Here is a 21,939-nt window from a genome sequence, read left to right as displayed (position 1 = left end):
TACAAGATTCGCCAAGTAAAAAGCTTGACGAGACAAAATTGAAAATTGAGCCGACAAGATAAGACAGCAGCGATTGACATTAACACAGCCAGATGCGCGATTCGCCGAATTCCGATCGCGGTACATTTGATCAAAGTAGACTCCCAAATTAACGACCGTCTTCTGCACAACGCGGGTCGAGACCAAGGTCTACCGGCCATATCCTCCCCCTCCACCTCTTGTGGCGCAAATCACCCTTGTGCGCGTCGAATGGGGGGGTGGGAATATTTCACGCAGATTCGGCAAATGAAAATAATCAATTGGTAGCCGAAGATGGTTGCACACCACATCTGCCTGATCGCTGGATATCGTCCCGTGCTTATCATAGAACACATCCTCTAGGAATTCAGCAAGCAAGCCAATCATCTGAACGGGCTATGCCGATTAAAAACTTTGCCAAAATGATTTAACGTGTGGGCGCAGCGATTCTGGACATAAGAAGCTCGAACTTTGCTATGATGTGACGGCAAATCTGAGATCTTTTAGGACTTCGTCCGCGTTCACAACTTAAAGCCGAAAATCTCAAGGCAGGTGCATCATCAAAAATGACCGAACCCGATGTTATTGGTCCTGATCATCATCCGAAGAACTTTGCGTATTATGCAAGGTCCATCAGACGACAGTTTTTTACGAAGGATGGCCTTGTTGGCGATTATGATTATGCCTATCTTTTCAAACCAAATCTGCCATTCATGGGATCCAAGAATGTCACACCCCCATTTTTTGGACTGAATGACAAAATGCCGACGCTGCTTGCTGCCCTCCTTGGACTCCAACATACGCTGGCAATGCTTGCGGGCGTCATCACACCTGCGCTGATCTTGTCCGGTGCTGGAGGTGTAAACCTGACGCCTGACGTTCAACAATACCTCGTCTCGACTAGTTTAATCGTATGCGGAATTCTCAGCGCTATCCAAATAACAAGATTTCACATTCTTAAGACGCCGTATGTTATTCTGGATTTGACTGCAAGCGCTCTAACACTTGGTATTTTGGCTCTAATCAATTTCTACAGATACTACGTTGGAACAGGCCTTATCTCCGTCGTAGGTACATCGTTTGCCATAATTCCTGTGGCATCCGGGGCTTTCTCGCAAATGTACTCCAATGGCTACTGTCCTGTCGATGCCAACGGTAACCAAGGCCCCTGTCCCAAGGCTTATGGAGCCCTTATAGGGACAGCTGCTCTGTGCTCTCTCGTTGAAATCGCGCTCTCGTTTTTGCCTCCAAAGGTGTTACAAAAAATATTTCCACCTATCGTCACGGGACCAACAGTGCTATTGATTGGGGTGGATCTTATTGGAGCTTCTGGTTTCAAGAATTGGGCAGGTGGTTCAGGTCTCTGCGCCGAAAGTAACCCCCCAGATTTTTTTGCAAAATGCCCAGATATTACTGCACCTCACGCATTGCCTTGGGGATCTGCTGAGTTTATTGGTATTGCACTTTCTTCTTTGACGTTATGACGTTTGCTGATCTAATTTTCAAAGGTTTGGGTTTTTCAGTTTTCGTCACTATTCTTCTGCTAGAGAGGTTCGGATCCCCCATCATGAAGTCTGCCAGCGTCATTGGAGGTCTGCTTGTTGGTTGCATTATTGCTGCTGCCTGCGGCTATTTTGATAATTCTGGTATCAAAAGTGCTCCTGCTGCATCCTTCGTCTGGGTACACTCATTTCCTCTCAGCATTTATGGACCTCTGGTTCTACCGACCATGATTTTGTATGTCATCTGCGCTTGTGAAGCAATTGGTGATATAACTGCGACTTGTGACGGTATGTTAACAGTTCTTGTTCTAGAGTCTCCATTAACTTGGTCTAGTTTCGAATCTCGAAGTAGAAGGCGAACTCTTTGAATCTCGTGTTCAAGGTGGTATCCTTGCAGATGGTCTCAATGGTCTCTTGGCTGCGTTGATGACCATTACTCCAATGTCCACATTCGCCCAGAACAACGGCGTTATCGCGTTAACGCGATGTGCAAACCGTAAGGCTGGCTACTTTTGCTGGTGGGTCACAGAGAAGCAAATCGTCTATCACACATTAATTTTGAGGCAGTTTCTTCCTTGTCGTCATGGGGATTTTCTCGAAATTTGCGGCTGCGCTGGTTGCTATCCCAAGCCCAGTTCTTGGTGGAATGACGAGTGAGTAGAGTCCCAAGATTGTCCAGCGAAGTACGCTGACTTCGGTAGCATTTCTTTTCTGTGCTGTCGCTGTTGCTGGCATGGCAATTATCGCTCGTACTCCATTCAATCGACGAAATCGCTTTATTCTAACTGCAGCGCTTTCTGTTGGATTTGGTGCAATCTTGGTGCCTAACTGGTTCTCCTACGTCTTTACATATAAGGGTAACAACCGAGCTTTGATGGGCTTCTTTGATGCGATCGTTCTCGTCATGGAAACTGGTTTTGCCGTCACAGCTCTTTTGGCTTTGCTATTAAACTTGACTATTGGGGAAGAAATTGAACAAGATGCTATTCAGCTTGAAGGCCGCGGTCATCCCGCGGAGGTTGAACAGCGCAAAGATACGGAAGACGGAATCGTACATGATGAGAAAACTGATGCTGACAACAAAACCAAAATCAACTAAGACCAGATTTGATCCTAAAATCTTCTTCGAGTTTGTAAATGAGTTATAAAAATGGCACCGTTATCATAGTTTTTTGGTTCCTGAACTCCGCATTTGTCATTTTTTTTTAAATACTTTGAAGAGTTTAACAGACTTTCTCGTCCAATGTCTGCCCCGCTTGTACCCGGTTAATTATCCACTAGGTTGCTGACAATCGTCGTAATCGTCATCGAGTCCGTTATCATGTGGGCTGCAGCGTTATTGATACAGCTATCTTTTGGTTAGTCTAATGCAGTGAGTAACGTATTGCTGAAGTCCACTACTGATCGGGAAAGCTGAGCAATCATCAAAGTTATCGGCCACATGCTTTGAGAAACCCAAAAACGTTAACGTTTTCTTTTTTATTTAATTGGAGGGCAACAGTGAGCTTAAACCAAGTACATTCTTGCGAATGGCGGTAAAGTCAAGCTCTAACAGAACATTCTCCTCGAATCCCTACTATAAAGATTGGCTCTCGTTCCTAAGCAGCATCCATTGAATTGTTGGCTGGGACGCCAAAATTCTTTCAGGAAAACACAAAATATAGTAACTTTGAAGATACGTCGAGTAGGATGCAAGGGCGTCATTTGTGATACGCGCGGGTCTCCACTTAGTGTAAATAAACAAACACACATCATTCGTCATTTTCCGCCCTCACCTCTGCGCACAGAACATTGCTTCTTACTACTCTAATATTACAAAGCCAGGGCTTTGAAGTTCTGCACGTCATTCGCTTGCAGGTCGACTTCATTGCAAGAAAGGTTTTGCATCGCCTTGACGGCGCTCTGCGTGAGCACACTTGGATTGCTTTCGAGTACTCTGCCGCACAAATGCCATTTACTCGGCGGCAAACTCGACTGGCTTCGGCCAGTACACCTGCTCCTACAGTTAGTCTTGCTAGGGAGGGCTAGTCAATGCTTAGAGTCTCATTCTAACTATGACCACAGAGTCCCATAACACAAGATGGAACATGTGTAGGCACGCCTGTGAAAACGCCACGAACGACGAGCGCTGGCTTACTTTCACACTCGGTCACTCACCGCCAACCAAGGACGCCTAAAGATAAATCACCAATTAAGCCTGATGATCCAGAAATGCATCCACAGAAGGAGCATCGTACCTCAACGACACCATACGACGAGGCACGCTGGCTTGGCTTCTTTAACATGGGATCTCAGACTGCTCCAGCAGCAAAGACCGCCTCATTTACCGCTGCGCTGACATCCCCAACCCCGAACAAGATGGCACGTACAGACGCCGCGGTTGCTCCACTCATCGGTAATGCGATCTCATCTTCAGATTTCAAATTTACACTACGCCGAGCTCCGTCTGTAGAGTTAAGTGAAGAGGCTCAAAAGATTATGGCTGAGAGTCGAGAAGAGGCAGCAAAGATTCGAGCACAGCTTGCAGCAATGCCGACTGTACCTGATACAGAGCCTGATCAAGGTGCTGGATTAACACCTGGGCGGAAGATTGCAAAGCCCAAAGCAAAGCTGGGCCGTTTCAGTGGCGTCCATATGGCTGTATTCGAGAAGATGGACTCGATTGCCAATCATGCCTCAGCATGGAGAGCCGACCCAAACCGAAACAAGGTTGCCACAGCTGCTGTGAAACTTTCGCCATCAAAGATTGAGATTGAAAAACCGAACGCCCCGCGCAACCTAAAACGGTCACCTTCAAAGGCGCAGCTTGATAGCCCAGCTGCATCTGCGAGCTCCCGAACGCCATTAAAAGTGGCAGTGGAAAAATCCGAGTCCAATCCGTTCCTCGCCAAGTCGCCATTGAAATTTGGCACAATATCTCCTGTCCCGACGCCAGAAGAAAGACAAGCTCCGTCAGCAAAGCGCGTCAAACACGTCGAGGGAGATGATGCTGGCACAACTCGTCCACAGCAGGAAAAACCTTCCCTGTCTATCTCACGCCAAAAATCCTCAAATATCGTACATTCCAAGTCTGGTTTGCTTCGCCCCGGCTTCTCTTCTGTTATGAGTCCAACCAAGTCCTCGATGGCAAGAATGCAAGCTTTCAAAGACATCAAATCGGCAACTCCGGTTCCAGCATTGGTACGCTCGAAGACTAGCTCCAATCTTCGTCAGGCTGCCCAGAACTGCACTTCAGCCATACCCAGGTCAAGGTCGATGAAAGACTTAAACATGGTGTCGACTCCTCGTGCAGCATCCCAACAGCTTCAAACCACAGTACCCTCTCCCACACCTGTCAAGACTGCCTTGCTCCCCTATCATAGTCCAGTTAAGGCTCCAGAGTTTTTGGCGAGTTCACCCATATCTTCCTTCTCGTCGAGGAGGATCAAGAGTATTTTGCGTACACCTACTCGCCGATACACTCGCGATCCAGTCAAGATTGCTGCGGGAACACATCTTGCAACCCCACCTCAGCTAAATACATTATACCCAAACGTGCCAGCAACTGAGCCCGTGATCAAGCGCGTTAATTTCACTGACAGTACCAAGTCAAAAATGGAGAGTGATACTGCAATAAATTCTGAATCTTCTGAGCCAGAAGCTGTCACTTACCCTGATCTGATGTCTCAGGACGGTAATCGTCGCATCACAATGTCAGAGATACCTAGTGACACCAGAAATTTCACATTTCGTTCCAACCAAGAGATCGCCTTTGGTTCGTCGAAAAGCAGCACTATTCGACAAGTTCGCTCAAGCGATGTCAGTATTCCTCCCGCATTTCAGTTTACTGGTGTTAGAGACTTGTCATCACCGTCGAAACGCAAACTCGACACCCTTGATGAGGCTAGCGAGGTTTCTGACAAGGAGAATCGTGAGCGGGACGAGGACCACCGCCCTATGAAAAAGGCACGCACGATTTCGGATACTAAATCTGCACCTGTCACGCCGGTGGCTGAAAAAAAGATGTTGAGGAGCAACATGTCACACTTGGGACGCACTGGTGGTAAGAGAACTGGTGGACTTAGTACTGCGCGACTCAACATGCTTGCTAAGCCAAAGCGACGTGCTTGAGATAGACACGTTCTTAGACTCTCAGGTGTTTTTCTAGATTGTGTCGATTTGAAAAGCATCATGATTGACGAGAATGTCTCCCACAGTTTCACATCCAGTGAGAAAATTTCCTTCACTCTCCACAAGACTGTATCATTAGTATGTATGATTATTACGGCAAACATGACAACAACGAATGCATGCACTGGGCGATTTTGAGCTGAATATGGAGGCTTCCGGTTCATGAGCATATGAAATGGGTTTTCCAACTGTGCGTGGTTTGTTGACATCTTGGCTCTGGGCTCATTGAGAAATGGGATTACATGGTGTGGCACAATTCTGATTATACCTCTACTAGTTGCGTCAAAGTAAGAGAATTCTAGTAATTGTGTCGGGAATACGCTTTTTCCATGTTCCATCGGATTTCTTTGCCCTTCATATGCGTGGTAAATATCATATAGCAGCCATACTTCATACTGTGAGTTGAGTGGTGACTCACTCGATCCTGCCTTCCTTTCTCTTCCTTCACTGTCCTCTAAGGCCTTTTAGCAGCCAAATCAGTTACAAGTTAAGACTCGGGGGGTGTATCAACAGCTCTAATATATTCCGGCTACTGGTAAAAGTTGACAATTGATGCTGATTTGCATTCCGGCACCGTGGGAATATCGGCGTTTAGCTCCTTCAGCCCATGGGTAAGTCTGAATGAGCTACATTTTCAATCTTGCCATTATTTTGTACCAACAATGAACAGGAGCCATGTTTGAGTCGGGAATACATGTTATCATTGCTATGACGTAGTTTAATTACGCCGGCAGTATTGCAGCTTTTTGCAATATGATTAATGCGCATCTGTATCCTTATCAATGAATTGTCGAAGTGCGATAGAAAACAAAACCTTTCTTAGCCCACCATCCTTAGTATCACGAGCCTAGACGAATTGGGAAGAGTTCGTACAGCCTAGAGTACGCATACGGGTAGTCATCCAATCGATTGATGAAGACCAAGGAGGAGACTATGTTGTTCACGTCGACAATTGTATGTACAGCCGAGAAACGACTACCGTAACTCGACGGAGCGTGGGCATGAAGATAGCTTGTTGACTTACCTCTTGGACTTGGTGAGATGAAATAGTAAGGCTGAAGTGATAGAATAAAACTAAATCACATAGCAGTGGAAATTCGCTCGGTTATCATGTACTTCGAATCCTTAAGCATGCCTCCTATGTACTTCACATCACGATGAATTTAGAAGTCGCATGCGGGACCTGTATGCGCCTAGCGTCCAAGTTTCGTGATGCTGTTAATGACAGGGGTGGAAAGGCTTTAAGGCTCCAAGGCTACAAACTTCGCACGCACAGGCCTCCACACAGCTTCGAATATTCAGGTGCGGACTTTTCGCGATTCCATTGAACTTTTGACTAAACGACAACGACATTTGGTGAAGAATAGACACAACTAGGTACGCCTGGATCTAGTCTAAGGGACATAAATTGATAATTGCTAACTTCTGCGATAGTCCTCTTCATCAATCGCAGTCATGGGGTAACGAAAGAATCACGCTTCCGTCCACCACCTTCTCTTCGCTGACATATTTTCACAATAGTATCTCTCGTGATTCTCGTCACAAGAGATCCGCTTCCGGTGCGAAGCGCGCATACTATCGTAAGAAGCGGTATGCATAACCCGAATGCTCTATGCGTTCGAGACTTTACTGACAATTTTTTGTCATAAAGTGCTTTCGAGAAGGGCAGGTCAGTATTTCGTCCACTCAAGTTCCAAATACCGGATGAGGTTTAACGATTTGCTCAGACAGCCAGCGAACACTCGTATCGGTGCCAAGCGTGTCCACCTTGTCCGCACTCGCGGCGGCAACCGCAAGTTCCGAGCTCTTCGTCTCGATACCGGCAACTTCTCATGGGGCTCCGAGGCCATTACCCGGAAGACCCGCGTAATCGGTGTCGTCTACCATCCATGTATGACATTTGACTATAAATCAGTGCATTCAATCCGCATCTGACAAAGGCTATAGCAAACAACGAGCTTGTCCGAACAAATACTCTGACCAAATCTGCCGTGGTCCAGATTGATGCTGCGCCATTCAGACAGTGGTATGAGGCTCATTACGGTACAACCATTGGCAGGAGACGACAGCAGAAGACTGCAGATTCGACGGAGGCCAAGAAGCTTAGCAAGAGCGCCGAAGCTAAGTACTCCGCCCGTCAAAAGACTGCCAAGGTCGAGCCTGCGGTTGAGAGACAATTCGAGGCTGGCCGTCTTTACGCGGTTGTTTCTTCGCGACCAGGACAGAGCGGTCGATGCGACGGTTACATTCTGGAGGGTGAAGAGCTGGCTTTCTACCAGCGTGCCATCAGGAAGTAGAAGTGTTGTTAGTGTCATTATCGGAGATCATGGTTACGGCGAATTGCATTTGCTGGGTCTTAACTTGTGCAAGACAGTTCGGCATACTGGGATAGGCGTAGAATGCGTCACAATGTCGAAAATGAGATGGAGCCATAGTACGCTCTGAATTGGAACAAAATGCGCATTCTGCTTGCACGATTACTTTCGATTTTCAATTCGTGAAACTTATACAAGTGCGAAGCTCTCATCATTTGACGCAGGTGAATATTGCGAACTGCGTTTCGCTTAGGCAAGCGCCATCCGCAATCAATACGATTGTCATGTAGATAATATATGCTGCCTTGGTTTCCCCCTTAATCCTCACCGACAAATTGCCGACTCGAGAACGGATAGAATAAGGCGCACGTCCCAACACGGCCAGCGAACTCACGAAGAATTCAAGCAAAGCCGTGCGAGAGTCTTGTTCTTAGATCTGTCGACGGGAAGATTGACATCATGGGAATGCAGATAGATGGCTCCATAGGATGCGTCGAATTGCACCACGAGCACTGCAACCACACCGAGGCGTGGGAGCGCTGTGGGCACAGATCTATGGTTATGAATGATGAGAAAGACTACGAGGTTGAAAAGGTTTTTTATTAACTTGGTAGCGCACGGACCACTTAGTCACGTGTTCCTGGGGCAGGGGAACTTCGTGGCAACTTGTTTTTGTTAGCCTCATCGCCGTTTCGGTTTGTTCTTGCATATCAACAATCTTTTCAGCCAATTCAAGGACGACTTCAATATGTCAACTCCTTTGATTAATGTTCTTCTAACCTCATTCCCTGGTCTGGGACTACCGCGTACTCTCAACATCCAAGTACCCGCTACGTCGACTGTCGCAGAAGTAGAGCATATTATCTCGAGACGGCTACCAGACAATGCGACAAATCTAAATCTAACCACGACCTCGAACAAGCTTCTTTCTTCATGTAGAGCAGATCTGATCACAAGTCTTCTAGATGAGGGGGGTCCCTTTCTCCCTCTGCGACTCTCCGCAAGTCTTTGCGGTGGGAAGGGTGGTTTCGGCTCCCAGTTACGTGCAGCAGGTGGTCGAATGTCTTCACGAAAGAAGCGTGGTCAAGGCGAACAAAACGGATCTGCACGCACTATTGATGGGCGTCGAATACGCACTGTGAATGAGGCGAAGGCTTTAGCAGAGTACTTGGCCATCAAGCCTGAAATGGACAAGCGCGAGCGAGAGGAGAGACGTAACAGGCTTGAGGAGATTGTGCGGAGCACAGAGGCGCGGAAAGCTGAAATACTCAACGGTAGCAAGGGCCGTATGGATGGAGAGTGGCTAGAGTCGAAGGAGGAGGCGGCCGAAAAGGCCAGGGAGGCTGTCTTGAAGGCGTTGCGGGAGGGTGATATAAAAGGTGTCTTTGGGGAGGAACAAAGAGAGAGCGATACTAGCGGGAGTGCTTCAGACGAAGGAGAAGGAAGTGAAAGTGAGCATGAAAAATTGGAGGGTTCAACGCAGGAGCGACTTGTAAAACCGGCACAAACGGCACCAAGGAGATATTTTGGATGGGACGAGGATGAGCTGAGTGACAGCGAGGAAGAAGAGGAAGAGATACAAGACAAGGGAGAGGTTGACGAAATGTCTCCCGAGACAATAGCCTCGAGATCGAAGGGGAAAGCCAAAGTCTGAAATCAGGGCTTCATACTATCCTAGTGCAGTTGTGCGCTCATGTTTCCAAGTGGCAGTCCTATCCCCACAGTCTTACATATTCATATCAAGCTCAAACCCAGTGCCAACGTCGGTGGAGAAAAGTCATGGCCTGTGCTATTTTAAGTGTGGCCAATTCTGTTGTTGGTAGCGACAATGACGATCTTTGAACACTCTTGCGACGTCGACGATTGCGCCACTGGATCACAAGTTCAAGCGCTGGATGACTTCCGTCACACGGGTAAGTCACAGCCGCACATACAGTACTCTGTCGAAATATGGCTATCGAGCAGGAACTGGCGAAGTCCATCACTTAACTCAGCTCTTTCGTACTCAGTACGGTATGGACAGTCTATAGCTGTGAATCTCTGGCCTTAGTGCCCAAGGAAAACTCTACAAGCTGACGTGGCGTGGTCCACCCTGCTATGAAATCTATCTGATCTTTGAGTGCAGATAGTTCAGCAGGTCGTTTCAAGGGTAAAACCAGGCTTTGCAAGACGCCGCACGACATCTGGTAGGAAAGTAGACGAAATACCCTCCAACTTCGCGCATCCCAGCTACATGAAGAGTTCGGCCACTTCGTGATGATGAATTTAGTGCTTCACCGTCCATCTCTGACATTTTTCTCCTGTTTACACGATTAATGGACGCAAAAAAAAAAAAAAAAGAGGCTATGCAATCTTAGATCAACGGTCCCAAATCTGAACGTCGTTACATAAATGATGTCGCTGATGGAGTTGCTCCTTTTTAGGCTTCACAGGTTGACCGTTGGTCAGGCAGAAACTCTGACGGAACTTCCCGCTTCTAAGTAATCTAACGGACAGTTTTTGTGGGACTCGCGCCACAAGGTACACAAGCGGCGAAGCAAGTCTTTCCCTCTGTAAGCTCCATGCGATCAACAATCGTGATACGGTAGGATGCATTACTTCTAGCGACCACATAGACAACGGCACTTGGGCAACTAGTGTGCGTGCCGGTTTCGACTCTAGTTTGAACCGATGAGGAGTGTTAGCCAAGTGTCTGCAAATTTGATCATAACCCGCAACACCGGCATGCGTGCCGTCCTGAGGTGGTGTGCCGCATGGGAAGCGCATATCCCTGTCAATTAGACGCTCGTGTCGCAGCACCTGCCAATGCCGAACCCAAGAAAAAAAAAACCTCTCAGTCTCGCGCAAAATTTGTGAGATAAACGCAGAAATGGGCCGCGAGATAGAAAATCTTCTCGCGGCTCGAGCCCCTTCGAGGAATCGGTAGGGCTGCAGTCCTTGGGCCTGCAAACTTGGCCCAGAAACCAAAAGGCTGCAAAGTGGAGGAGAGAAGGCAAATAAGGTGGCTCAGAAGCGAGGAGTATATACAAGCCGCCTCTCTCTAGCCATCGAAAAGCACTCCGTATGACTGGCGGAATTAATGTGAAAGTCTAGCCCTTGTTTTGGATTGAAGAGGCTCCCGACATGGGAATGAAACAATCGCTACCTTTTTTTGGATTTTCCGCTTTTGCAACAGCTTGATGCAACCAAAGAGAATTGGGGGGACGTCGAAAGGTTCGAAAGAAGATGTTTGTTATGTATGGGACATGGGATGCTTGTAGTGCGGGCACGCCTCTCGTTGTGTGCAAGCATGCCTCGGTATCCGCCGCTGCTTCCCGTGCTGCCCCTGTCTGAGGAGAGAAGCTTCTTTGATCGGCAGACCCTGTACGGAACCCCTGTGATCGCTTGGCGCCGTGCACGAAGACTCTGGGGAGCAAGACGCAAGCCGCTTCGCTTGCCAGCCAAGCGAAAATTTGATATGCCGCGGAGGTGTCCTCGTCTAGACAAATGCAAATGGTTGGTCTGTCTGATATGACTACAGATAAGTTTTCGAATCCTGGTGTGCGTCGTGGATTATGGAGGACGTCAATTCTATACGGTACAGCTTATACATTTTGATGTGGCTTTGGAGGGTCGACGTAAAGCCACGGCGATCTGTTCGTAGGATCTGGAGAATGAGAGATTCGCTCCTCCTCGCTAAGCGAGCTCTTCGCCGATTTCTCGCCCACGATCATGGGCACACTTCTCGTCTCTATCTCGACAGCTTTTGTTACGCTAATGCCCCCCAATTCGTAAGCTTTGCCGTGTCCGCCGTCCAGATTAGTGGTAGAAGACGTTGCAAGACCTGAGTGGTGGTGTGCGGAGAAACCCGTAGTTTTCCGACCGTAGGTACGTTGTCTTCGTGTCCATGACGAAGCGCCTGTGAGGGATAATGAGCCCAGGTAACGCTTGAAGAAAGTTTTGAGCGCCGGGGCAGAGCTGCAAATGATGGCGAGATGGGCTTCAATAACTGTCCAGATCCACGCATCCCATGCTACCCAAGTTACGTCGTATGTGGTGTAGTAAATCTTGTGGACGTAGTATAGACGAAGGCAACCAGTGATGCAGAGAAAGAAGCCCACGCTGAAGATGGCGGCCAAGGCAATTCTTTGACGCTTCGGAAGCTGAAGTTTCCAGAACAATGGAAGAGGTAGTCCACAAGCTAGGAAGTCTTGGACTATGCTGACTGCACAAGCCGATAGTATCATTGCGCCCTCGTTTATGCATTGATACGACTTGCCACGAGGATGGGTTGATGCCCATGTAAGATCAACTTGCAGCCAGTAGGCACTAATCGGGCGACATCCAAGGACGCCCGCCAAGCTGAAAGCAAACATATACGCAACGACAGAGGCGATGCTGATATATCCAATCGTACGGAATATGGAGCTGATTGCGCCGTCGGACATCCTTCGGTAGAAGAGCAGGATCGAGATTTTGGTCAAACACGTCGAGGCCATGTAGGTGACTTCCATCACCAAGGTGAGCTTGCGACTTTGTTGCGCCAACTCAGGAGTAAGGTCCCACGCATGACGATTGAAGCCGTAGAGGCGAGAGGCGAGAGCGGTCGAAAGAGCGAGACCGGCAGTCGGTATCATGGCAAGCACGATGACGATGTCATCGATTCCTGCTGTGCGCCTGATCATGAGCCGTGCCCATAATCGAGCGACGACGACGGCGAGAGCAAAGGTGAAAAGCACAACGCAGAGAATCACCAGACCCCAGCCGCGGGTTTGTGAAGGGTGCTCGGGATTCGCTATCTTTGCCCATTGTTGAAGCACCTCCGGTGGAGGATTTATTCCTGACGTGAATGATTCAGCATGAAACTTCCGTGAGGGGAGAATTAAGGTTCCATACCACCTCCCATGACTGTGTTACTTAAATTGAGACAATATAGATGGCCTTCAAGATGACATTGGCCATAAGGCCCTCAAAAGTCCTGTGGTTGTATAACACGGTGTGGTTTAGCTCCGGCGAGAGTGGTTGTCTTCCAGATATGACATGAGACAGTAGCGGCAGAAGTACAAAGTTTGCCAACAAAATATGTGTTTTAGTTGGGAGCTTCGACAACGTTCGGAGGAAGGAGAGTTTCCAGAAGGTACAGAGATCCCGACGATGTGGGAGAAGACAGTCATATTTTTGCGCGGTACAGTCCGCGGTTGGTATACTGAGTAATGCACCGGAAGCCTCAAACCGGGACCTGGGATTATTCTGGCCTGCTTGACGTTGGGGCTTACAAGTCTGTGGGTTTCGTACCTGAGCAGCGTCAGGACAGCCCTGCGCTAGTGCAAGATATTAGCGCGGTTGATGGGCCATTGTTTTGGTAAATGGCCATTGTGAGCGTTGTTAGGGGGGACCTCATACCAAGTGTTTGTGCAAGCCGCTACATGTCCTTGGGCGCAGGCGTTCTATGCCAATATCGGATGCCGATGCACGTCCTGCAAGGTCGGTTCTGGAATGCATGCGATGTGAAATTGTACGTGGTTAGCGATTGGGTTTGTGTCAAGACAATGCTGGCCAGGACGCGTTGATCTACACCTGCACACCCGGCCACTGTTCTATTCAAGCAAAGCGGGATCGCTGGGACCACGAGCTCGCAATCGGCACCGGCATATTGGGTTACGAACATTCTCCATTATTGGGGCGGATCGGCCGCGTCCTCACGAAAGCGTCTGCTGCATTCATCGCGCGAAGAATTCGCCCTGACTCGGGGCCGTGCTCCGCTTGGAACGTTCTGAACGTTGTGCTGCCTCACACCTTTTGAGAAGGTGGTTAACGAAATTTTGCTGCACGTTTCACGTGCGCGTACGCCAGCGTAAACGCTCAGCCATTCAGAATCCTCATTGCCACCTCCGAGCCGCGTCTCGGCGGGTGGGCGCGCGGGCTCGTCGGTTTTCGTGCTGGCTCGAACCAGCCCTGGGCGGCGTTCTTATTTACCTGTCACTGTCAAATGTCTCAAACGGCCTTTCGACCGAGCTGGTGATGCAAGGCACGCCACAGTGGGCCGACTGTTCGTTTACATTGTCCATCAATGCACATCAGAATCGTATGGCAGAACTCCTTATCCCTGGCGGATGGGTCGCGCTTCGCAGGAGCAGCTGTACCCAATCTGTGATGGTGCGTGTTGCGGATGAGGATCTCCCCCAAGTTCCCCCTGTCAACCGCATTTCTCTGGGTCAAGTTATCTCTCCACCGGCTTTGCTGACCACGCTAACTTAGTCCACGACGTCCACAACTTCCCCGATATCCCCCTCCCCCAGGTCTCTGATGGATCTTTACTGCTTACGTGCCGATGTGCATTTTCTCCTATACGTTGTGCGCTAGGCGATGATCCAAACGACATCATGTAGCCCACGAGCTGCATGCAGAATTCCACACAAAGCAATCCAAGCGATGCACGCGCTGTTCACATTTTTCTTGTCCTCGCTACACTTGAGGAAGTTGGATGCTAGCGAGGTGCTCAACCACTTGCAAAAGCCGCTCCGATTGAGATGCCAATGCCCCTGAGAAACGCGTATCACTCTTTGCATTCCGTCCTGATCCTTCCGTGGAAGGGTTTTTAAGTCCTTCCGCGGGGGTTGTATTTTGCGTAGCACGGTCAATTTCTGTAACCAACAAATGAATCAAGCCACGCCTACGGCATATCGCATCTGTTGAAGGGGCTTTGTCCCATAGTGAATCAATGCGTTTTTTCCTTCAACGCGGCGTGGCTTTGCTCGTCACTTCGAGATGTGCTTCTCGGCTCCACCAGTTCATGTGCACAATGATCTCGATGCGTGGGAAATGAATGAAGAATTACTGCGGTATGGTCCAAGTAGTGGCTGGCCACGATGTGCTCGCGACACTTGCCTCAACGGGTCTTTCCAAAAATAAGAACGGACGCTCGCGCTTTCCATTGGGGGAGAAATACGGAAATTCGAGTGCGCGTATGCTTGGGATACAGTTCTTCTATAAATCCTAGTCCCGAGTGCGCGAACGCGCAGTTCAAACCGGTTGAGTCTAACGACACTTGACATTGGCGTTCATGATCAAGAGGTCCTCTTAAAGCACAGCGTTGCAACACTTGACCCTTTCCTCCCGCCGAACGTAAAGCTCGGATATTCGATTCGGTCGCAGAGCTCAAAGGATCCGGCCACCGACGGCGTGTCATGAACGAACCAAGCCGTCAGTTCATCTTCAGTCCAATTGCAGCTTGTGATGACGAACAATCCGCCCGTCTTCAATAGGGGAAGCACTTTTTCGCAATACGTTTCACATATCCTGCGCCCGTCAGGCGTGGTTTCTGACGAGAGTGAGATGGCATCGAAAGTGCCCTTGTCGAGGACGACGTCGAACCCTGCGGCAGGAGCGTCTGACAAGGGAGTAGGGTTGAGGATGTCGTACTCGGCGAAGTAGACCGGCCGAGTCGACTTCCCCTCAGTGTCATCGTGTTCGTCTTCGGCATCGTCTTGGCCTTCGTTCTGCTCCGTCCGCGCCTTACCAATCTGCCTCGCCAACTGCACGCTTTTTGCGCTGTAGTCCACACCCAGCATCAGACCATCCCAACCAGCATCCCTCAGTGCGAACAAAAGATGGCCATTTCCCGTGCCGAGGTCGAGGAACGAAGTAGGCACGTTCGCGTGCTCGTTCCGCGCGTCCTTGAACAGAACACCGTCGTCCGCATAGCATTCTAGAAAATCGAGGACCTTCTCCTCGGCGCCGGAATCGGAAAACCAGACGGTGCCCTCGTCATCGGGCGAGGTCTTGTGGTTGTCAATTTCGCGGGAGTACGCATCCTCCCAGCTGTGGCCCTTCAAGTCTTAGCACGGCATCCAACACAGCGCTCAGGGCTGAAATTGGGAAGGGGAGACTGCGGACTATTGCTTTGTTCCCAACTCACTGGGCTCAAGATGCTTGGGTTGGACAGGCACCATGGTGTGAAAGTGTTCTAGCCGCTCTGGAATCCCACCCACGCGGATATGGTTGCGGGGCTGGGGCGCAGGCAGACAAAAGTGCTGTGGCCCCTTTTCGCGGATCGGCGGCGGACAGTGGTGTGTTGCCTTGGTAGGCTCAGTTTTCGCAAGCACAGCAGCCACGTGAGTTGGCGAAGTTTTCGCGCGAGCTGCGAAGCGTCAGGAGAGTGGTGAGATCGCTCGCTGGCCGCACAGCCGGATCGGGCCCTTCGTGCGGCGCGGGTTGGCGCAGGCCAATCACATTGCCGGCAGGCGCTGGCGGCAGCACGCGGAGCCAGCGAATGGGAGTCGTTGGCCCTCCACTCCGCCACGGCATTGGTCGACTCGCTGCTGAACATGGCGTGCCCGCCGGAACTCCGCGAATCAGCGCAGAACCACTCTCGAAATTCGAGAGCTGGACGATCTCCACGCTTCTCTCTGGCTGCAGGCGGCATGTGTCCGTCTGCTTCCTCTCTCTGCAAGCTGCGTTGCGCTGGCAGCCCAGCTGCACCCGTGACGATTGTGCAGCAAAACAACAGCTCACCGACATTCGTGAACAGCAACAACAACAACAATAACAACAACAGCAGCAATAACAAAACAACACCGCAGACCACCCTGCAGCTTCTCTCGTCTCAACCTACCGGCCACGACGTCTTCGTTCGTGCTGGAGAGCCTCTTGGACTGTCTTGTCGTCTTGGGGTATCCCAGCCTGTCACAATCAACAGGTTGCTGACCTCTGCCGCCCCTGTCCGTCGGCCCAAGCGTCTCGTGGGCGTTACGCAGGTGGCCAGATTGGAAAAACATATGCCAAAACTTTCCAGAGCACGCACCGTCGCTGCAAATCAATCATCGCCTGAAGATTCATCTCACTGTTCCCATTCGCTGTGCATAATCACACCTGACTGAGCATAATCGCTCCTTGGGCCGCCACGAGCATTGCTTTAAACCTGGAGGCCGGACCCTGAAGTTGCTTTTGCAAGTCCATCCTGGCGTCCTGTCAACAACCCATAACACACCACCAACCTCCTAGCAACCGCAACCTACTCACCTCGCTGACCCTTATGCCGGACGCCTCGACATCAGAGCCGGCTCGAGATTCCATTAGAAAGCGAAGTATTCTACCTTTGACCGACACCTGCTCGACTTGCGACACCTAGTCAGGACGTACAAACTTCGCCGGATCCAGTCGCCGTACCCATTGCAGACCGCCGTCGTCTGCTTTGGTGCGGATCACGTACCTTTTTGTAACAGATGGACGGTCATCAGGCACCCCCACCACCGCCTCCACCTCCTCATGGCACCAACCCCAAGTCGACGTCGCCCGGCGGCTCCGGCCTGCCTCCAGGCAACTATGACATCTTCATCATACCTCCCCATTCGGCCGGCTCCGGCTTCCTCTACCTGCCCTCTCTACGACCTCAATTGAATAGCTTCATCGCTGGCGCCGCCTCTGCACTGTTTGCCTGCTGGCTATGGTCCAAGCTCTCGCCAATGCTGAAAGCTTTCGTCAGCACTGTGAGCCAGAGCGGTGCTGGTTTTGGTATGTTGCTCGTACTAGGCATCGTAGCAATTGGTGCATTCTTCGCTGGATCGATTGGCCATCTACCTTCTGGAACCGGTCAATCACCAGGCGCACCGCCGAACGGCTTTTCTACGGGTGGTGCGCATGCAGGGCACACACCACCGCCCCCGAATGGATATCACAGCTCTGGACCAGCGCCAAATGGCTATCCTGGTGGAGCGCCAAATGGCCATGCTGGCACTGGTGGACAGCATTGGGGTTCTGGTCCTCAAGGAGCGTACACCCATGCCCAACACAATGATGCTGCGCCACCACCACAACCACAACCACCACCACCTCCTCCTCCTCCTCCTTCCTCTTCTCCACCCCCACCTCCACCTCCACGGACAGAGCCGTATGGAGCAAGATCCGAAGCTGATGGTTCCGAGAGGGCACATCCTCGGCCAAGAGCGTATAGCAACGCGTCAGCATCGTGGCAGAAAGCCAAAGAGGAGCAAAGGCGACGTGAAGAGGAACGCAAGAAAGAGGAAGAGATGAAGCGCAAAGCCGAAGAGGAAGCGAAGGCTAAACTGGAAGCAGAGCGCAAAGCCAAGGCCGCGGAAGAGAAGTTGCGATGGGAAAGGCAGCGAGCGAGAGAGAAGGAGGAGCGTGAGCGGAAGGAACGAGAGCGGCAGGCACGCGAGCGCCTGGAGAAAGCAAAGGCGGAAATCGAGCGTGCAAGATTGGAGAAAGAAATCAAGGAGAAATTGGAAAAAGAAGCGGCCGAGGCGAAGGAAAAGGCTGAGAAGGAGGCTGCTGCAGCCAAAGCAGCTCAGGAAAAGGCTGAGCGCGAGGCTAGAGCGGCAGCGGCACGCAAGAGGATCGCAGAGCTCAGGGCGAAAAGCGAGCTTGGTGGTTCCAAGTTTGGCGTAGGAGAGAGGACGAATCCGTACTCGCTCGATCCAAACGACAGAACACCCACGCCGGCTGCACAGGCGGCCAGGAAGTACGAAAAGCCTACTGCACAAAGCTACGTTGGCACATCGACGGCAGAGTCGTACCGCCCATACGATAGGCATAAGCACGCCGGCTCCGGCTCCTCGGTGTACTCAGAGTCGTACGCTCCTTCACAGTCGACAGCACCGTCTAGCGCTCCGCCGCGGCAAAGCGGGCCATACAGTACAACCGATCCGGACAAGGTTGTCATTAAGGCTGTATATAGCTTCAGCGACTCCTTTCCGAAGCCACACACGAGTCTTGTGGCTGGTCAAGATGGTGTCACGGACGGTCTTATACTAAAAATTGGTACAGAAGGCATGTTTGTCGATGACGATGTGAAGGGTATCGGACTGAGAGAGTGGGACGTGAAGACATGGACCATGAAGAGTGTCGAGGTAGGAAACGTACCTTTCATTTTACTTCCACAACCTGTTCTGACTACTGTGTCCAGTCCATCTCTGTGCCGAAGAAGTCTCTCTACATCCTTCGCGTCACTATCAAAGATGCCGTCAAAACAAACTTCGTGTTCGTCATCGGCGCCAGTGAAGAGTGGAAGGCCAAGAAAGGCGTTGAGGTCCTCAAGGGCGGTAGTCTGGCGAGAGCTGGGCTAGTCAGTGCAATGAGCAGTGTCGAAGCGCAACGTCTCATGAATTTACTCGGTTGGTAAATGTGGAGTCGCTTGCCTTGGTGTCCCTCACGTGCACGGCACACTTAACCAGAGACAGGGCGAAAAGACTGTATTAAACAAGGTGCGAACAAAAAAAAGTGCGACGTCTGATTGTGCAAGCATCAGCGAAAGGCGTATTTTTATCCAAAGTATTTGATGGGTTGAGACAAGCATGCATGTGGAAGGTGTTGACGTTGCCGTTGGCTGTGGGTCGGCCTGAATCCCAATATACCCCCTCATTTCTCTCACATTCGTTTGCATTTATGTGGTTGGATTGTGCATGTGGGCTTGTACGCGACCAGTGTGCTCGCTGGAATTGACTACTTTGTATATAGTCATGAGTTGCATGATGAGCATACGTGAGCGTTCATGTTGAAGATCGACTGCTAGGTCGAGCATAGACGGTGGATAGAACCAGTTTTAATGCCCTATATTTAATCGATGCACGTGCTTCACTTTTCTCTTCGTAACACGAGTCTTCCAGTTTTTTGAAACAATGCAATGTTAAAAGAACGACGTTTTTTTTTTTTTGGGTTGATTTAGTGTTGATGCCTCTGGACTTGCGACAACCTGTTATATGAATAGGTTGTTCCTTTAAGAAGCAATTCTGGATTAAATGCTAGTGCGGAATGTTCCATGCTCCATCGCATCTGCCACCTCACTTAGCACAAATTGCTTGCATGAAATAGAAACTTCGCCTACGTCCTTGATAACCTGAAATGTCCCAAGATTTACTGGCAGCCTTTGGAGACTTCTCGCCACAGTCCAACAAACCTCACAATTCTCTTCGGCCGTCAAATAAGGTGTCGTCATCTTCCTTCGACGACTTCAACCTCAACAGCAGAAGCGACCCAGGTATCCCGGCGCAGGTATCACAGCTGAGTAGTGGGCAAGCATTCGCAGACTCGGCAGTTAGGTCATCTGGACACGGCAATAGCACCGAAAGCCATGAAAACGATGACGACTGGGGCGATTTTGAAGGCTCTGCCGAGGTGCCGAAGTCCACTGCTGCATCAGTTCCAGTAGCAACCCAGTTCAGCAGATGGCTTGACGAGGAGGACGATGGGTTTCCGGACTGGGAGAAGAAGAATGCAGCGCCGAGGACGGGAAAGTGGGATTTCACGAAGCCTGACCCTCCCGTGACAAATGTTGGTACAGAGCTTCGATCTGATCAGCTAAATCCAAATCCTCAGCCGCCACGACCGCCCAGGGATCCGAACGTGCTTTTCGATGCTGAGGACGAGCCACCCTATGGCGAGAGCGAAGATGATGAATTTGGGGACTTTGAAATCCCCGAGGAAAGCGCACCACAGCCTGAAACTGCGCTGCGTCATGCTGCAACGTCTGATCTACTTCATATTGATGACATGCCCACGATAGCACCTCAGATGCAGGTATTGCATCCATCGACTTTGCGGCCTTCCTTGGAGAGCGGTTCGCTCCTTGATCTAGGAGATTTGAATTTGAACGACGAACCAGCACATATCTGGCGAACCGTCGATAAATCCGCAAGCTCTGGGAAGGCAGATGAAGAATCAACTAGCGCTTGGAGGGCCAACGATAATAAGACATCAATTCACGCTTTTGGAACGCTGGGTCCTGTGTTGACTTCCCCAGCTTCCAATGAGCCGCCTGGAAAGGAAGCTCGAAGTGACAAGATACGTGGGACTTTGTCCAGTCATGAATCGAAGGCAAATGTCACGAAGCAGACTCTGCCCACGCGGCCACGCTCACAACCTTTAGCCAAAACTGAAGAAGAGAAGTGGGATGACTTCGACCCACGGAGCCAAGAAAGTTCAGCACAGCAAGCTTCATCATCTGCGACAGGACCAATCATTCCCCCAACTCTGACCTCGGAGACGTCAGAATCCTCGATATCCTCACCACCAACCAATATTCCACCTCCTGCTTTAATATTGTCTCTTTTCCCTCCCCTCTTTGCTTCAGCGGAAGCATCGTTCTTCCGTCCTCTTCGGCAAGAAACGCCGGAGGTCCAACAGGCTGTCTATGCCGGGGACGCGGCAAGCACATACTTAAAGGGTTTGTTGGCACTAGCAACGGTGTGCGGCCGTGTGATTGCCGGGCGCAAACATCGTTGGAAACGAGACACGATCCTTGCACAGTCCATGCGAATCGGACCCAGCGCGGCCGGCGGCGTGTCCGGTTTGAAACTTGCCAGCATCGACAAGGCTGAAAATGCGAAGGAGGAGCGGGAAGCAGCCGACGCTCTAAAGGCGTGGGCGACCCAGGTTGGAAAGCTGAAGAGTGCCATCGCGGAAGTGAAAAGAATACGGGGCACGGATCTAGGCAAGGTACCGGAGCTGAAGGAGACGATGCCGATCAGAGTAGCCAAGGAGATCGAAGGGGGCCTGAAGGGCCACAGGCCGTGTGCTTTGTGCGGACTTAAGAGGGAAGAGAGGGTATTCAAGGTTGATTTTCAAGTCGAAGACAGCTTTGGCGAGTGGTGGGTCGACAATTCGTCGATGCACAGAGCGTGTAGGAACTTCTGGGAGCAGCACAGGGACACACTGAGGCAGCGATAATGAAATCCACCTTTGGCACGAGTAAAGGCTAACGATCGTTGATCTACCTATCGTTGGAAGACAGAAAGAAAAAAGACAGCTTTACATCTCCACGGCCTTCAGCCATCACACCGTCACCTGTTCCCATCCCCGAGCCCTATGTCTTTCGTTCACTCCAAGCTCTTGGCCGCGTTCGCGTCATCTGGGCTGGTCGCTTGGAGTGCAGCAATAATGGAGGCAATATCATTCTGGCGCTTCTCGAGGTTGCTTGCTGCTGCTGCATCATCTGGGCT

The 21,939-nt window shown here is 50.5% G+C and overlaps 8 protein-coding genes across 9 annotated transcripts in view; 5 read left to right on the top strand and 3 right to left on the bottom strand.

Moving 5' to 3' along the window:
* Positions 1 to 584: 584 nt before the first annotated feature.
* On the top strand, positions 585 to 5,630 carry PV09_02806 (uncharacterized protein; the record flags this gene model as incomplete). Its single annotated transcript, XM_016355907.1, has 8 exons — positions 585 to 985; positions 1,055 to 1,473; positions 1,527 to 1,808; positions 1,855 to 2,038; positions 2,088 to 2,173; positions 2,222 to 2,571; positions 3,345 to 3,524; positions 3,585 to 5,630. The coding sequence occupies 8 exons, from the start codon at positions 585 to 587 to the stop codon at positions 5,628 to 5,630; spliced, it is 3,948 nt and encodes a 1,315-aa protein (XP_016216213.1).
* A 1,369-nt stretch (positions 5,631 to 6,999) lies between these two features.
* On the top strand, positions 7,000 to 8,342 carry PV09_02805 (40S ribosomal protein S8-A). Its single transcript, XM_016355906.1, has 6 exons — positions 7,000 to 7,067; positions 7,125 to 7,150; positions 7,212 to 7,280; positions 7,342 to 7,359; positions 7,418 to 7,581; positions 7,638 to 8,342. Exons 2-6 carry the CDS (start codon positions 7,146 to 7,148, stop codon positions 7,985 to 7,987), a joined length of 606 nt encoding a protein of 201 aa, XP_016216212.1. The 5' UTR covers positions 7,000 to 7,067; positions 7,125 to 7,145; the 3' UTR covers positions 7,988 to 8,342.
* A 358-nt stretch (positions 8,343 to 8,700) lies between these two features.
* Positions 8,701 to 10,019, top strand: PV09_02804 (uncharacterized protein). Its single transcript, XM_016355905.1, has one exon. It carries the CDS (start codon positions 8,754 to 8,756, stop codon positions 9,657 to 9,659), a length of 906 nt encoding a protein of 301 aa, XP_016216211.1. The 5' UTR covers positions 8,701 to 8,753; the 3' UTR covers positions 9,660 to 10,019.
* A 333-nt stretch (positions 10,020 to 10,352) lies between these two features.
* Positions 10,353 to 13,800, bottom strand: PV09_02803. 2 transcript variants are annotated; one of them, XM_016355903.1, is made up of 3 exons: positions 13,388 to 13,800; positions 12,881 to 13,305; positions 10,353 to 12,824 (listed from the first exon to the last, which is right to left on the bottom strand). In XM_016355903.1, the coding sequence occupies exons 2-3, from the start codon at positions 12,888 to 12,890 to the stop codon at positions 11,590 to 11,592; spliced, it is 1,245 nt and encodes a 414-aa protein (XP_016216209.1). In that variant the 5' UTR covers positions 12,891 to 13,305; positions 13,388 to 13,800; the 3' UTR covers positions 10,353 to 11,589. The 2 variants fall into 2 exon arrangements, with proteins under 2 accessions (XP_016216209.1, XP_016216210.1); XM_016355904.1 differs by lacking the exon at positions 13,388 to 13,800 and having other exon boundaries at positions 12,881 to 13,337.
* Positions 13,801 to 14,075: 275 nt separating this feature from the next.
* On the bottom strand, positions 14,076 to 16,129 carry PV09_02802 (uncharacterized protein). Its single transcript, XM_016355902.1, has 2 exons — positions 15,881 to 16,129; positions 14,076 to 15,805 (listed from the first exon to the last, which is right to left on the bottom strand). Exons 1-2 carry the CDS (start codon positions 15,934 to 15,936, stop codon positions 15,052 to 15,054), a joined length of 810 nt encoding a protein of 269 aa, XP_016216208.1. The 5' UTR covers positions 15,937 to 16,129; the 3' UTR covers positions 14,076 to 15,051.
* Positions 16,130 to 16,402: 273 nt separating this feature from the next.
* PV09_02801 (protein TolA) lies at positions 16,403 to 19,586 on the top strand. Its single transcript, XM_016355901.1, has 2 exons — positions 16,403 to 18,852; positions 18,909 to 19,586. Exons 1-2 carry the CDS (start codon positions 17,209 to 17,211, stop codon positions 19,122 to 19,124), a joined length of 1,860 nt encoding a protein of 619 aa, XP_016216207.1. The 5' UTR covers positions 16,403 to 17,208; the 3' UTR covers positions 19,125 to 19,586.
* Positions 19,587 to 19,776: 190 nt separating this feature from the next.
* Positions 19,777 to 21,935, top strand: PV09_02800 (uncharacterized protein). The gene has a single exon (XM_016355900.1). The coding sequence runs from the start codon at positions 19,844 to 19,846 to the stop codon at positions 21,665 to 21,667; it is 1,824 nt and encodes a 607-aa protein (XP_016216206.1). The 5' UTR covers positions 19,777 to 19,843; the 3' UTR covers positions 21,668 to 21,935.
* Positions 21,817 to 21,939, bottom strand: part of PV09_02799 (uncharacterized protein) — a gene marked incomplete at both ends in the record, with an annotated part of 1,355 nt that continues 1,232 nt past the window's right edge. Inside the window, one exon of the mRNA XM_016355899.1 lies at positions 21,817 to 21,932. Within this exon, the coding sequence (XP_016216205.1) occupies positions 21,817 to 21,932 (116 nt within the window). The remainder of the gene's footprint in view (positions 21,933 to 21,939) is intronic.

Source organism: Verruconis gallopava (genome assembly GCF_000836295.1).
Source record: "Verruconis gallopava strain CBS 43764 unplaced genomic scaffold supercont1.7, whole genome shotgun sequence".
Classification (NCBI taxonomy): Eukaryota; Fungi; Ascomycota; class Dothideomycetes; order Venturiales; family Sympoventuriaceae; genus Verruconis; species Verruconis gallopava.
Note: the sequence above shows the minus strand (reverse complement) of the source record. Positions and strands in the feature narration are given on the sequence as shown.

Coding starts and splice junctions, on each gene's coding strand:
- PV09_02805 (XM_016355906.1), top strand. Junction 7,582..7,637: donor CGGTGTCGTCTACCATCCAT/GTATGACATTTG, acceptor CAAAGGCTATAG/CAAACAACGAGCTTGTCCGA.
- PV09_02804 (XM_016355905.1), top strand. CDS start 8,754: ATGTCAACTCCTTTGATTAATGTTCTTCTAACCTCATTCCCTGGTCTG.
- PV09_02802 (XM_016355902.1), bottom strand. CDS start 15,936: ATGGTGCCTGTCCAACCCAAGCATCTTGAGCCCAGTGAGTTGGGAACA. Junction 15,806..15,880: donor GAGTTGGGAACAAAGCAATA/GTCCGCAGTCTC, acceptor GAAGGGCCACAG/CTGGGAGGATGCGTACTCCC.
- PV09_02801 (XM_016355901.1), top strand. CDS start 17,209: ATGGACGGTCATCAGGCACCCCCACCACCGCCTCCACCTCCTCATGGC. Junction 18,853..18,908: donor GGACCATGAAGAGTGTCGAG/GTAGGAAACGTA, acceptor TACTGTGTCCAG/TCCATCTCTGTGCCGAAGAA.
- PV09_02800 (XM_016355900.1), top strand. CDS start 19,844: ATGTCCCAAGATTTACTGGCAGCCTTTGGAGACTTCTCGCCACAGTCC.